At 49.1% G+C, this 14,956-nt stretch overlaps 1 protein-coding gene across 1 annotated transcript in view; it reads left to right on the top strand.

Annotated features, from left to right (window-relative positions):
* LOC311322857 (fibrocystin-L-like) overlaps nucleotides 1-14,956 on the top strand; it is a gene marked incomplete at both ends in the record, with an annotated part of 37,258 nt that overhangs the window by 10,593 nt on the left and 11,709 nt on the right. The window contains 21 exons of the mRNA XM_084454975.1: nucleotides 394-501; nucleotides 645-809; nucleotides 1,069-1,190; nucleotides 2,392-2,524; nucleotides 4,223-4,415; nucleotides 4,563-4,705; nucleotides 5,242-5,346; nucleotides 6,003-6,191; nucleotides 7,501-7,671; nucleotides 8,456-8,679; nucleotides 8,777-9,752; nucleotides 9,852-10,100; nucleotides 10,416-10,565; nucleotides 10,892-11,066; nucleotides 11,410-11,566; nucleotides 11,673-11,829; nucleotides 11,983-12,192; nucleotides 12,475-12,604; nucleotides 12,968-13,209; nucleotides 13,332-13,468; nucleotides 13,570-14,599. Of these exons, the coding sequence (XP_084311101.1) occupies nucleotides 394-501; nucleotides 645-809; nucleotides 1,069-1,190; nucleotides 2,392-2,524; nucleotides 4,223-4,415; nucleotides 4,563-4,705; nucleotides 5,242-5,346; nucleotides 6,003-6,191; nucleotides 7,501-7,671; nucleotides 8,456-8,679; nucleotides 8,777-9,752; nucleotides 9,852-10,100; nucleotides 10,416-10,565; nucleotides 10,892-11,066; nucleotides 11,410-11,566; nucleotides 11,673-11,829; nucleotides 11,983-12,192; nucleotides 12,475-12,604; nucleotides 12,968-13,209; nucleotides 13,332-13,468; nucleotides 13,570-14,599 (5,166 nt within the window). The remainder of the gene's footprint in view (nucleotides 1-393; nucleotides 502-644; nucleotides 810-1,068; nucleotides 1,191-2,391; nucleotides 2,525-4,222; nucleotides 4,416-4,562; nucleotides 4,706-5,241; nucleotides 5,347-6,002; nucleotides 6,192-7,500; nucleotides 7,672-8,455; nucleotides 8,680-8,776; nucleotides 9,753-9,851; nucleotides 10,101-10,415; nucleotides 10,566-10,891; nucleotides 11,067-11,409; nucleotides 11,567-11,672; nucleotides 11,830-11,982; nucleotides 12,193-12,474; nucleotides 12,605-12,967; nucleotides 13,210-13,331; nucleotides 13,469-13,569; nucleotides 14,600-14,956) is intronic.

Raw genomic sequence — 14,956 nt, 5'->3', positions numbered from 1 at the left:
GTTCATTTTATTTTCAATTTTATTTGGAAGGGACCATGTGCAATTAAAACATAAATGTAAAAACATTTGATGCATCGCACCAGAGTTAGCCTTAGGCTAATTTGCATCTGCAGTCCCTCTAAACAGGTAACAGATAAAAACAACAAACATAATAAGTAAAACAAAGTACAATACAGATGACTTAGCATTACATTGAGACACTCACTCTTTCACATTCATCAGTCATAGCAGCACGTCCAGTCACACAACCACACTCATTCACAAACCCACCTAACTGATTAGTGATTGCAGTGTTGAGTAGATTTAAGATGACTTTTTAGGTTGGTTTTAAAGCTGCTAAAAGAACCGCTAATCTTTATGTCAATAAATAATCTTTGCCGATGTGTGTTTTAGGATCAGACGGACTGGGTACTCTCCTGACTGTCACAGGCACTGGATTCAACTCTGAAAATGCCACCATTTGGGTGAGCAGAGCAAGATGCCACGTTGAACAAGTTACAGGTAGGAAATTGAACAAGACGGTTGGGTTAACGTCGAACTGCAGTGATTCTCTGCCACCGAAATATGAGAAACCCACAGTGTTCCTCATTGCACTAGAACTTGGGCTGTGGCTCAGCTGACCCTGTTTGCAAATTGTGTTTCAGACACCACACAGGTCTGCAGAGTAGGCAGAGCCGGGGCAGGCCGCTACCCAGTGTCGGTCACCTTCCCCTCCCTGGGTAACGCTCGGTACCGAGGCGGGAACAAGCTCCATTTCACCTACCAACTGATTGTGTCCTCCTTCACTCCGGCCTCGGGAAGCTTGGCAGGTAAACTTGTACTGTGCGAGGTTCCACGAGGAACTTGTATGTATGTATGTATGTGTGTGTGTTTGTTTGTTTGTTTGTGTGTGTGTGTGTGTGTGTGTGTTTGTTTGTTTGTTTGCTTGTTTGTAAAGTTAAACATCACAGGGGCAGTTCACATCAATCAACATTTCTGTAAATATGCCACCAAATTGGCTCATTTTAACTGTTCCCCGGGAAAGTGTACAGTAATGACAGCCTGTTTTCTGTGGTTCTGTCCTCTCAGGAGGGGCTCTCCTGACAGTGAAGGGGTTTGGATTCAGCAGCTGTACCACGGTGATGGTCGGCAACGGAACGTGTGATCTGGTCTCCTCCAGCACCAACGAGCTGACATGCAGGACACCTGCAGTAAGTGCAGTATCTCTCTACTCTATATCTAACTATCTAACGCATAAATGAGCTACTCTCGGCCTGTCTGTCTGTCTGTCTGTCTGTCTGTCTGTCTGTCTGTCTGTCTGTCCGCCCTGTCTGTCTGTCCCTCTGTCTGTCTGTCTGTCTGTCTGTCTGTCCGCCCTGTCTGTCTGTCCGCCCTTTCTGTCTGTCTGTCCGCCCTGTCTGTCTGTCTGTCTGTCCGCCCTGTCTGTCTGTCTGTCCCTCTGTCTGTCTGTCCGCCCTGTCTGTCTGTCTGTCTGTCCCTCTGTCTGTCTGTCTGTCCGCCCTGTCTGTCTGTCTGTCCGCCCTGTCTGTCTGTCTGTCCCTCTGTCTGTCTGTCTTTCCGCCCTTTCTGTCTGTCTGTCCGCCCTGTCTGTCTGTCTGTCTGTCCGCCCTGTCTGTCTGTCTGTCCCTCTGTCCGGACTTTCCTCGAACATTCACATTTGGCACGGATATTCGCAGGGTTTTTAATTAATGTATTCTTTGGCTAATTTTAACATAAAATACTGCCAGCCAATAGCAATACTGCTCCAAATAGAACCCCAGTGTTCCAGCTGTTTACTCAAATTATTTGCCTGCTCATCAGCGGCAAGCAGCTGCAGCTTTGCCCCAAATTAGTGCAGCTACCCTGATACAACACTGAACTATTACTGTACCTAGCGCCAGCCCTGATACAACACTGACCTATTACTGTACCTAGCGCCAGCCTACTCTAGAATTATTTAGCCGTTGCTCAACTTTGTCCAACATTAGTGTGTTCTATTGTCCACCCAATAGCAGTAGCTAGCTAGCTCGCAAACAATAGTCAAACCAAGCTATCATGCAGACGGGACTTGCCCAACACAAGATGTCCGCTATGTTCTGGCGGGGAGACAGGCATATAATGGACTAAATGGCAAATTTACTGATCGCTCCAACAGGTATCAGAACTAGCAGATAAATTGATTGGATGGGCTAAACTGGTGTGATAGCAGATTAACAGTATTTAGTTGGTGTCCATAGTGCTCCAACGGTTATCAGAACTAGGGAATTGTATTAATCCATGTTTTATTTACCCAGGAAATTCTCAGTGAGGTACAGTTCAGTATAGACTTGATCTCTGTTACAAGGGAGCCCTGTCTGATTTAAATAGATAGATCCCTCACCTAATCCCCAGCTGTTGTCTTGGTTATGACAGGGTGCTGCGGGGTCCCACCCGGTCACAGTGTGGGTTGACAATATGACTGAGACGGCGAGCAGCATGTTCACCTACGACGAGGCACTCACTCCCCTCATTATCAGCCTGAGCCCACTGACCACACATGTCATTGGTAAGTTTGTTTGTTTGGATCTCTTTTAACTCATAGTTTGTCCTAAACCTGAGTTCCCATTCATTTACGTAATTTATACAGTCAGTATTGAGGCATACAGTACACTGGACACATTTTATATTTTGTTTTGATGGAGGGACTATGATATTTATTCACTCACATTACAACCATTCAGATCCTAATCCTTATGGATTATTGTTGATAAGGTTAAACCAAGGACCTTTCCCTCTGTGTCGTTCTATTCAGCCGGTTTGATTGTTGTCAAAGGTCAAGAGAAATTCTATATGCATCTTTTGAATGCTTACAGTGGTTATACATGTAGACATCTTCAAACAAAAGTCACAAGACTTCAAAAAGCTGTCTTTTCTGAGGGATAATGTGTTACAAGGGACAGAGGAACCCAAATGGACACAGAAGACAACCAGAAAATGTATCCAACAGGGTCTTTAATTTGTAGCAGGCCAGGCAGGGCAGGCGGGTAGGCGAGCAGGCAGACAGAAAACAGGATACTGGAAAGCAGGGAACAACCTGTCAGCGAGGTAACAAAAATAGAGCAACAGAAATAGAGTTAGATAGATAGATAGATCTAGAGTCCAAAGACTATCAATATTGAGCGGCCGGGAGTGGAATTACAGAACATGTAGCAAAACACAGAGGTTTCAGTACAGCATGAGATGGAATGATGAACCCCAGCTGTGGAGACAGAGCAGGTGGACTGAATGAGGTAATCAGGAGCTGCAGACTGGAGCCGTGCCCATCACACACACACACACACACACACACACACACACACACACACACACACACGGGAGAGAGAGACTGGCCACAGGCTAGGAGGTATCAGAAGTGGAGGGCGTGACATAATGACTGTGGTAGGGATAATGTCCATTTTGTAATAAAAACGTTTTCTGTTCATGTTAGTCTGACACTTCTCACACAATCTTATGCAACCCTAGTTGTTCCCCAGAAAGAAGCAGCCCTATGGGCATCCAAATGTTGCTTAATCCCCTACTTTTAAGACCTTATGTCAAAAGTACAGTCTGAGAAAATGTTCAGAATGTGCGACACTGATATCTTCTTGTCTGTCATATTCAAAGGTTGAATGATGAGCGATGGTTGAGTGATGAGCGATTTTTTTGGGGCATCAGCAGAGAGAATAACAGTATTTAAGTTGGACAGGTTAATACAGTAGGTTTCTATTTATGTTATGGTGTCTTAGCCTCTTTAACAATAATTCGCACGCATCCCTTTTGTTCACCTACGACTGGGGGTTAAAGCAATGTGGACATGCAGGTTCTCTTCCCTCTGCCGTCAGAGCGAACACAATGTCAGTGATTACAAGATATTGGACTGACTATTAGCCTGGTTGTCATAGTGCTTCTCTGCTTGTACGGTAATTACGAACCTGTTGCTACACGAACCAAGCAATCAGAGATTAAGGTCGATTATATTATTAACTTCGGTATGGAAACGGCATCGCCTTACACAACAAGACAGTACCAGTAACAATACAACTGCATTACTGTTTTATCGTTAGTACTGGTACTGTCTTGTTGTGTTTTGTTCTGTTGCTACTCTATTTGTGTGTCTTGTTCTGTTGCTACTCTATTTGTGTCTTGATTTAGCTGCAACCATGGATTTCCCCCTTGGGGATTGATGAAGTATTATGTATCCATCTATCTTCTCTCTGTCATTCAGGACATAGAATTCTCACCATCATGGGTGCCAACTTGGGAGACCAAGCCAATGACAGTGCGGTTTATGTGGGTGGAGAAGCGTGTCACCTGGTCCGGTGGACCTCCAGTAACATCACCTGTCTGCTCCCTATGCTCCCACCTGGCCAGTATGACGTGGAGGTGCAAGTTGGAAACTATGGCTATCCCAAAACCAGGTGCCGTATTACAATAGTTCCCAAGCACAGCCAAGAAAGTGCTGTCACATATCAGAATAAACTGTCCAGATTGAAGTGTGGTTTTCAAAATGAGGTTGGGATTGAATCAGGGGGTCCTGATTTGATGTTTCTCTATTCTTAATTCAGCGATGGTGTGAATGCCTCTATTGAGTACATCCTGAAGGTGTCCGGCCTCTCCCCGATGCTGGGCTCCCTGTATGGGGGAACCAGACTGACCATCCCTGGCTCTGGCTTCAGCTCCAACATCTCTGACAACAGAGTCTCAGTGGGTAAGAACAGGGAGAGGGCGTTACATTCCAGCTAGCAGCACGTCGGATTTATTGCTCAATGAGTCTGATTAGCAAAAGACTAAGAACTATACTTAATACTTAATAGCATCTCAGTGCTGTTGGGCTGAGAATCAATGGATCATAGTTGATAGTTGAATGATGTTGATAAGTTATTAAAGCACCTATATACAGGGCCGGCTCTAGGTGAGGAGGGGGTATATGTAACCCCCCCCCCCCCCCACACAACATGGATCAACTTTTTTTTCCTGTGATAAAGTGTCATACATTTGTACTAAGGGAAGCAACACTGTCTGAGACCAATAATTATATTGCTCTTTAGTGTTGCTGTTCCTTTGAATGTTACTGATTTAATGTCAACCAACAATATTATGAGATAAATGTTATTGCATAATAGCACAGCACATTGTCTGAGTGTAACGCAGACGCTCCCCAGAGGGCATCAGTAGGGGAGATTCAAAATTAAGTGTTATATGTTTTACTTTTCTGAGATCATGTGCTTGGTGGGTTCTCCACAGGGGATGTTGAGTGTGATGTGAAGGTGGCCTCGGAGAGTGAGCTGCAGTGTGTCATAGAGATGGAGGAGAGGACCCACACGGTGACAAACCAAGGCTCCCACCAAGGTAGGTTTACACCTCCTGTCATTGTTCAGGAATCAATCAACATATCTCAACGGGGTTAAGGTTGAGAGCAGCACAAACCGGATTCTTTTATGGAGGCGTTCCATATGAATAGTTGAGCTGTCAGCTGCAGCTCTGAGTGCTGTGATTACACGGGCAGAGCCTCAGTGATTAGGAAGAAACTGGTGAAACCGGTGATTTGTGAATGAATACCACTGAATGACCTAAAGGAAATTCTTCAAGGCTTCACACTCACAATAATTGACTTTTAAAAGCATGTCCACCCACATAGTGTTCTAGTTTTTCAAGTTCTTTTTCACCATTGCTGAATTGAACGTAATTATGCAATTATGCAATTATGTCCACCCACCCACTTACTCAGACCTATTTCTAATGTTCTTGTGTTTGTGTACATTGTGTTTGTGTACTGTGTGTGTGTGTGTGTGTGTGTGTGTGTGTGTGTGTGTGTGTGTGTGGTGTGGGCGTTTGTGTGTGTGTGTGTGTGTGTGTGTGGTGTGGGCATGTGTGTGTGTGTGTGTGTGTGTGTGTGTGTGTGTGGTGTGGGCATGTGTGTGTGTGTGCGTGTGCGTGTCTGTGTGTGTGTGTGTGTGTGTGTGTGTGCGTGTGCGTGTCTGTGTGTGTGTGTGTGTGTTGTGTAGAGTTGGGAAGGGGCTACGCCTGGAGCCCTGGTGTAGTGGAAGCTACAGTGGGAGAGCGGGTGGTGTGGCGCTGGGAGGCCCCAGCCTTCATCCCAAACCTGGGCTACAGGGTGTTCAGCGTGGCCAGCCCCGCCAGCGCCGTCTATGATGGTGTGAGCTTCACCAGCGGAGACACCAAGACTCCTAAAGGTACCGAGTTAACCGCCTGTAGACGAGACTAAAACAACACCATCCTACCGCCAAGGGGCTCATGTTGAGTTCTTACTGTAGGTAGCCTACGGCATCAAATCAAATCAAAATTTATTTCTATACATGTATATTTCATAGCGTCAACATAATGGTCCTCATTCCTGAACACAGTTAAGATTTCTGGCATACCTGAATGGTTTCCTATCCGTTATTTGTTCTTATCTAAGAATGCGGATTTTAGAACGCGGAAATGCAGTCGTAGGTATGCCAGATTGGAGTGTGCCCATGTTCACAAGGGGCTGAATTTACATCAATTCTAAAGACATCCTAGGCTTGAAATAATAATAATGGTATGTTGCATGTGACAAATAAAACGTCGAATTTACACGTGAACTTCAAAAATCATGTCAATTGGGAACCTCTCAACTTCAAGAATCTGGGGATTCTGTGTGCACACAACCCTGTAGTAAGGAGCTGGCGGGCTGTTTATATATGCAAATTTAGGTGTAGGAGAACGCGCATTCAACTTGCTTGGTCTTACGAAGTTCGTAAGAAGACATTTAAGAAGACACTTAAGAAAATGCTCAGGAATTAGGTCCATTGTTCTTCAGAGAGAGAAAGGGGGGAGGGGGTACATATATAATTCTACTCATAAATAGGGAAGCAAAAAAAAAAAAGGTTCAACCATATAGGCTACTGTAGGAGAACTGAACTGAGAACTGACCTCCCTCAATGAAACGATCAAACGAGCAAGCTCCTGAAAAATCTTGACTACTCTATTAGCTGTATATCATAGAAACATATTACAGGGCACATATGCATAGCATAAATACTACATTATAAGAAGCATAGCACAATATCAAAAATAAATGAGAAAATAAATAAATACAAATATTTTACCTGAACGGTATTAGCTACAGTATATCACAGTAACCCATTATAGGACACATACCACATAATAAGAGCACACAGAATATTTAAGCAATAATAGTAATAATAATAATAATAATAATAATAATAATAATAATAAATGCATACAACAGATAACAGTATAAATAATTTAGAGCTGTAGCATATACTGTAGCGTACATAAAACACCCAAGCCTTATCTGTACAGACAATTTTTCATATAGCTTATTTATACAGTACTTTTACCCGTGGCAAATAAATCTGAATCTGAATCTGAGGTGTACAGAGTGATAAGTGATTCTTTTAGATGACAGGTGATACCCTGTAGAAGTAACACACTATCTCTTAAGTATGTGTAGCATGTTGTTATACAACGCATCTGTGTTCTCCTTCCCCCTAGGTATCTTCATCTACCGTTTCACGGCTCCGGGCGTGTACTATTACAGCAGCGGTTATATCGACGCTTCCAAGACCAGACTGCTCCAGGGCGTGGTGATGGTCCGGCCCGTAGAAGACAAGAGAAGACAACTGTCTGTCAGCGTGGGAGGAATGCAGGCCAGGCACATGACAGGTAGACTCCCCAGATATATGTGTGTGTGTGTGTGTGTGTGTGTGTGTGTGTGTGTGTGTGTGTCTGTGTGTGTGTGTGTGTGTGTATGTGTGTGTGTGTGTGTGTGTGTGTGTGTGTGTGTGTGTGTGCGTGCGTGCGTGCGTGAGTGTGTGGGAGAGGTGTTGCATTAATCTGTATAGTAGTACTAATGAGACTCTGCTGACCGATAGAGAAGCACATTCTGGTATGTGACCCTCAGTGTGTATTCTGGGGTACATCCCTACTGTGAATCTGTCAGAAGTTAAGGTTATCTGTTACCTGGCAGATAGGTCTGAAATGATATATCATTGTTAATGAGTTCAAAGACGACACCAACAAGTGGAAATGTTTAAGGTAACAGAAGGAATGGTTGACAACAATAATGATGAACACATTGAATGGTTGACAGTAATAAATCAATAACAGAATGAATGATTGAATGAGCTGAGGTAGTGTATCCAGGCAGAGAGACTGCCTGGGTGTGGTTGATGAGTCCTTCGGGTTCCTTCCAAGAGCACAGGGAGGGGGGGGGGGGGGGGGGGGGGGGGCAAGAGGCTACCTCATAGGCATGGTGGTAACAGGTGTGTCTAGTTGATTGGCAGGGTGTGGCTTGGAGACATTATTGTGATGATTGTCTCTCTCCTCACAAGTCATTCTAGCTCCATTCTGTGTCTTGTTCATCAAGAAATGATGTCACCTGATCGATGTGTGTCGGGTGATGAATGAATGACGGCGACGATGGCTGATTCTTCCCCTCCGGCTGTAGGTTCACATCGCACCAACAGGGCGGCGCCAGAGTGCGTGGCCTCTCTGCCCGCTAACTGCACCCACGGGCAGCAGGAGTCCAGCGGGATGTCAGCCAGGATCTCTTTCAGCTTCTTAGCCTGCGCCACACCCATGGTCCACTCCATATCCCCAGACAGGGGCACTGCCCACCAGGTCATCCACATAGAGGGCACGGGCTTCAGTGACACGGCCTGTGCCAACGAGGTGAGGGTTAGGCTTAGGCAGTCTTGCTTAAATGAGATCTGGTATTTCGCGGTCATACAATAATCTGGATCGATTAACGTTCGATCGTTTCCCGCAGGTGGCGGTCGGAGGGTTCCCATGTCGAGTGATCAACAGCAGTCTCACCGAGGTCAACTGCAGGCTCGGCCCGGACAGCGGCGCCCCCGTGGGCGTCGCCCTCCTCGTGTCCATCAGGGTCAACAACCTGGGCACCGCCATCGTCGCGGTGCCGAGCGAGTACGGGCGGCGCTTCGCGGTGCTGCCCGTGGTGGACTCGGTCTCGCCGCCGGCCGGCAGCACCACGGGACACACCCGCCTGCTCATCCGCGGGTCGGGCTTCTCCGACGGCCTGGTGACGGTGGCCGGCGTGCCCTGCTCCGTCCTGTCCCTCAACTACACTCACGTCGTCTGCGACACCTCCCCCTCCCTGGCCCGGCGCGGTGACGTCGTCTGGGCGGGCCGTGTCCGCAGCGCCTGCCACTCTAACTGCTCCTTCCTCTACACCTCCTCCGTCACCCCCTCCGTCACCGGCGTCTCCCCCAGCCACGTCGACGGCAGCAACGACACCACGGTGGCCGTCTCCGGGGCCGGCTTCGGCCACCGCCTCGACGACGTGGCCGTGTTCGCCCGCGAGCTGGAGCTGGTGGTTGTGGAGGTCGCGGACGACAAAATCATGGTGAAGGTGGGCGCTCTGGCCGCCGGGGACCACCGGATCATGGTGGTGGTGAGGAGCAAGGGGCTGGCCGCCGGCAAGGCCAACCTGACCAGCCTGGCCAGGGCCTCCCTCTGCCCCGACGTCGGCAGCACCATGGGGGGCACCCCGCTGGTCCTCAAAGGTAACGGCTTTTTGCCCGGCAACACCACAGTGATGGTGGGCGGCGCCCCCTGCAGGATCCAGGAGATAACCCCGGCTAGGGTGCACTGCCGGACGCCCCCCGGTGACGAGGGGCTGGTGGCGTTGATGATCTGGGTGCTCTCGGTCGAGTACCCGCCGCTCAACTACACCTACTCCACCGATCACACGCCCGTCGTCAGCGGCGTCCTCCCCACCACCGGTAAGGGCCGCGCGTCTTCTTCTTTGTCGCACACACGCCATCGGTCTGCAAAGACCACATAACCCTACTGTACATTCAGCATCTGTGCTTTCCCCTTAGGTCACAGCGGTGCCGTGATCACCATCACGGGGACAGGGTTCGACTCGGACCCGCAGGTCATCCACGTGACCATCAACGAGGTGCCCTGCAACGTGTCTGCCGTCAGCGACGCCGAGGTGCAGTGCACTGTGGGGCAGAACGCCGGCGGGACCTACCCCGTGGTGTTCCACCACCATGTCAAAGGTTACGCCCGGTCTGGGTCTACCTTCACCTACGAGCTGCTCCTCGCTGGAGTTCAGCCCAACCAGGGTGAGCAACAGAGACAGAGACACTCCTCCAGTATCTCTGAGAGAGTTGAGTTGTACTCAGTATGGTACACTGTATATTGTACCATATTCAGTGCATGTCAATGAGGCTTCAGGGCTGGCAGTTGGTGTGTACTGTTCATACTGTACGCTTATACATACGTTGCGGCCAGAGACAACGTTTTGTGTTCATTTGCTTAATTAGGTTGCAATTACAATGGGATGCCCATCTTAGTGAGGGGATCAACTGCCCCTTAGTGCTGAGATTTCATATTAGGAGTGGTTCATGAGCGCTCTGTCTTTCCTATGTTTGAAACAGGCAGCTATGGTGGCGGTGCCATGCTGACTGTCCAAGGCTCTGGGTTCGATCCTCACGCCTCTATGGTGCATATCTGTGGAATGGAGTGTGTGGTGCAGAGAAACATATCTACATCCACTCATCTCTACTGCGAGGCTCCATCAAACAATGGTATGTCAGCAAGTTCTGTGCCGTACAGTATGTCCCAGACACATCCATCAATCATACTTCTTTACGTCTATGAGTTTGAGGTGTTGACTGTTGAATGTATAGAGTCTTTTGATCTGAATGCAGTATCTTACTGTAGATCATTAGTCATCCAAAAGCCAGACGCTCCTGTTCTGACAGAAAGGTAATAGAGTACACCTGACAATGGGTATCGTGCTAGATAAGCCGATAAGTATATGTGCGTGCGTCTGTGTGTGTGTGTGGGTGGGTGGGTGTGTGTGTATGTGTGTGTGTGTGTGTGTGTGCACGTGTGTGCTCCTCTCTCCCAGGGACGAAGGCGGAGCTGAGCTGTACCGTAGAAGTTTTGAACCCGCTGAAGGCGGTGAATATATCGGGTGGCTACACGTACACATCCCTGCTGACGCCGGTGATCAGCGAGGTGTCCCCGCGGCGGGGCGGCACCGCCGGCGGCACCAGGCTCACAATCACTGGATCCGGTTTCAGGTGTGGAGGAGCTCTCTGCTCTGCCCGCACGGTCCGCTCACATCACAATGGAGTGGCACGCCCGTTTTTTTTAGGTCGTTAGTTTAGAGAACGACCAACAGGAATTCATTCAAACCTTTATTTATACTCAATAACACATATAGGTTATCTTCATTTATAAGTGCGTTGAGTGATAAAAATTATTAAAAGTCCATAACAAGCCATCGGAATAGCTATCGGATTGTTTTCTCAAACATGCCTATATTTGTTGCTTTGCCAAATTATACTTTGCCTTGCCAAATGCCCTTTCACCTTTCCTCCGCCCCTCCTAACGAACGTACAATTATATTCCCTCTTTGTGTAGCACCGACAGCAGTGAGGTCAGCGTGACCATCGCTGGGTCTGTGTGTGACGTCCAGTCTGCCAACAACACACACATCGTCTGCGTGACCAACTCCCAGCGGAGGTCTCAGGAGACCAAGGTCCGCGTCAGCATCGGAGACAGGGGCATCGCCAAGATGGTGAGAGATTCCCATTGCGCACCCCAGACAACGTTGTGTCGTCTTCACCGCTTGAATTTCCCCCGAGTCAGCTCCCGCTATGTTACTTCTTCCCGTCTCGTTTCAGGACAACGCCGATTTCTTCTACATCGATGTCTGGTCGTCCAGGTTTACCTGGGGGGGGCAGTCTCCGCCAGAGAAGGGAACCTTCGCTGTCATCACTAAGGGGCAAACCATCCTGCTGGACACCAGCACTCCTGTATTGAAAATGCTCCTCATTCAAGGTCAATATCGTCACGATTAAGACTTAAATTTGGTGCTGCCTGCCAACCCATCAACTCCACTGACTGCCTTGACATGCATTGACCTGCACGTCAGGTGATACGTCTATATTTTTTCTAATCTAACTTGAGTTTTCTAATCTAAACTGCCCCCAGGTGGAAAATTGGTGTTCGATGAGGCGGATATCGAGCTGCAGGCAGAGAACATCCTGATCACTGATGGTGGAGCTCTCCAGATTGGCCAGGAGGGGGAGCCTTTCCAGCACAAAGCCATTATCACCCTGCATGGACACCTGCGGTCCCCTGAGCTCCCAGTCTACGGGACAAAGACACTGGCCATTAGAGAGGGAGTGCTGGATCTTCATGGTATATTAGACACACACACACATACACTCATGCACATTACATTCAGATGTGTTCGGTCTTAGACTTACACATGCTCTGTTCAGACCTTAGGTTAATGTGTTTTTTTTCACTAAGAAATATATAATACAGTACACAACTGAGCTGGATCCACTAACCAAAGCCCCTGCTAAATTGGCATTATGTCACAAAGCCTTAAGATAATAGTGGCACGCGAAGCCTGTGACACACACCATAATCAGCCTTATCGGTAACAGCTAAAAGGTGCAAAACTGGCTCCTCCAGGTATTCCGGTTCCTGTCCCCTGGACCCACCTGGCTCAGACTGCCACCAACGGCTCTGTCACGCTGTCCCTCATGTTGGCAGTGACATGGAAGGCGGGGGATGAGATCGTTATCGCCTCCACAGGCCACAGGTATGTCACACCCATCCCTCCCGGACGGGAGTTACTCAGCATAACAGTCGTGATGTAAACCACACTAGCTACATCCCCTGAAGAGGAGCTGAGAAGATCACACTGATGGAAACAGACACTTTGCTCCCAATCTCACTTGCCCCAGGTGATCATACTGTAGCTCCTCTGGTAAACACACACAACCACCTCCCATAAACCCTGTTTTAGCCGGCTACGCCACCGAAAGACAACCGGTTCGACGGTACAGGCTGGTGTTATTTATACTGACTGAGGCATGAGTTTAACAAATTAATACAGTAGGTGTAGGAGCATAAAGCAGCGTTCAGAAAATGCTTTATTACTGTCCGACTGTTGCTTTTCCAGGCACAGTCAGAGAGAGAACGAGGTGAGGAAGATAGCCTCCGTGTCATCTAACGGCAAAACCCTCACCCTGACCGAGCCCCTGATGTACACCCACCTGGGGGTGTCTGTCACCCTACCGGACGGCACCGTGTTCGAGGGCAGGGCCGAGGTGGGCCTCCTGACCAGGAACATCCTGGTCCGTGGCTCCAACAACATAGAGTGGAGCGACAAGATAGAGGCCTGCCCCGAGGGCTTTGACACAGGTACTGGTCAGATAGTCCACGGTACTGTAGCTATTCTACATCATAGACCGAGGCATGGCTGGGCATCGGACCGCTGGTGTAATGCTTTATGGCTTTATGTCCATATCTCTGGACTTGTGTAGGGGAGTTTGCTACCCAGACCTGTTTCCAGGGGAGGTTTGGCGAGGAGGTCGGGAGCGATCAGTTTGGAGGATGCATCATGTTCCATGCGCCCAGACCAAACGAGAACCTGGCCATTGGTAGACTGGAATATGTTGAGGTAATATGGTCTATCTATGGACTCTGATAACATACTCTGAGAGCATTTCTTAAAGTGTGTGTCTGGATGGCAACAGTTGAATGCGTATACTTTCTATGCAGTTGTTCCATGCGGGTCAGGCCTTCAGACTAGGCCGCTACCCCATCCACTGGCATCTGATGGGGGACATCAAATTCAAGTCATACGTGAGGGGCTGCGCTATCCACCAGACCTATAACCGCGCCGTCACCATCCACAACACGCACAACCTCCTGGTGGAGAGGAACGTGATCTACAACATCATGGGCGGAGCCTTCTTCATCGAGGACGGCATCGAGACGGGCAACGTGCTGCAGTACAACCTGGCCGTGTTCGTCAGGCAGAGCACCAGCCTGCTGAACGACGACGTCACGCCCGCCGCCTACTGGGTCACCAACCCCAACAACACGATCCGTCACAACGCCGCCGCCGGGGGGACCCACTTCGGCTTCTGGTACCGCATGCACGAGCACCCGGACGGCCCCTCCTACGACCCCTACATCTGCCAGAAGAGGGTCCCCCTGGGGGAGTTCTCCAACAACACGGTGCACTCCCAGGGCTGGTTCGGCCTGTGGATCTTCAAGGACTACTTCCCCATGGCCAAAGGCCGGTGCCGGTACTCGGCCCCCGAGCCCGCCGTGTTCCGGACCCTGACCACCTGGAACTGCGAGAAAGGCGCGGAGTGGGTGAACGTGGGCGCCGTTCAGTTCAGTGGATTCCTCATGGTCAATAACGAGAAGGCGGGCATCGAGGCCAAGCGTATCTTCCCGTCCATGGTGAGGGGCTTCGGGGAGAACGGCGGGGCGCTGGTCATCAACAGCACCATCGTGGGTCACGTGGACGAGCTGGGTCTGGGCGGGGACTACTGCTCCACGCGGGGGGTCATCCTGCCCTTCGACGACGGCATGAGCGTCCTCTCTACCACGTTCGTCAGCTTCGACCGCAGCTCCTGCACCGCCATCGGGGTCACGGCCATCGACGGGTTGTGCAGAGACCGCTGCGGGGGCTGGGCCGCCAGGTTCGCCGGCATCCAGTACTTCAACTCCCCCAACAAGGCGGGGTTCAGATGGGAGCACGAGGTGCAGCTGGTGGACAGCGACGGCTCTCTGACAGGTGATCTCTCCCTCTCTCTGGCCAATCACGTCGGGACATTTTAACTTGCGTTGTTTGTGGTAACACGGCAATCTGTAGTAAACGTTCTCTGGATATTCAGTATTTTCTCATTCGGTATTCATTGATACTTTTACACATCAAGGCATACCGTATGTTTCTGTATGCGAAACTCTTTATCAACAGTTATGTATATAATATAGTATAAGTTGTCTAATGCAGATCACAGTCGTTGTAAGACAAGGCAAGGCAGGTTTATTTGTACAGCACATTTCAGCAGCAAGGCAATTCAAAGTGTTTTACATGAGACATTAAAAGCATCAAGACAAAGTGAAAAGTGTTGTAGCGTTCTTGTTCTAA

The sequence above is a fragment of the Borostomias antarcticus genome, assembly GCF_949987555.1.
Source record: "Borostomias antarcticus genome assembly, chromosome: 21".
Taxonomy (NCBI): domain Eukaryota; kingdom Metazoa; phylum Chordata; class Actinopteri; order Stomiiformes; family Stomiidae; genus Borostomias; species Borostomias antarcticus.
This window is presented reverse-complemented; position numbering and strand designations above follow the sequence as displayed.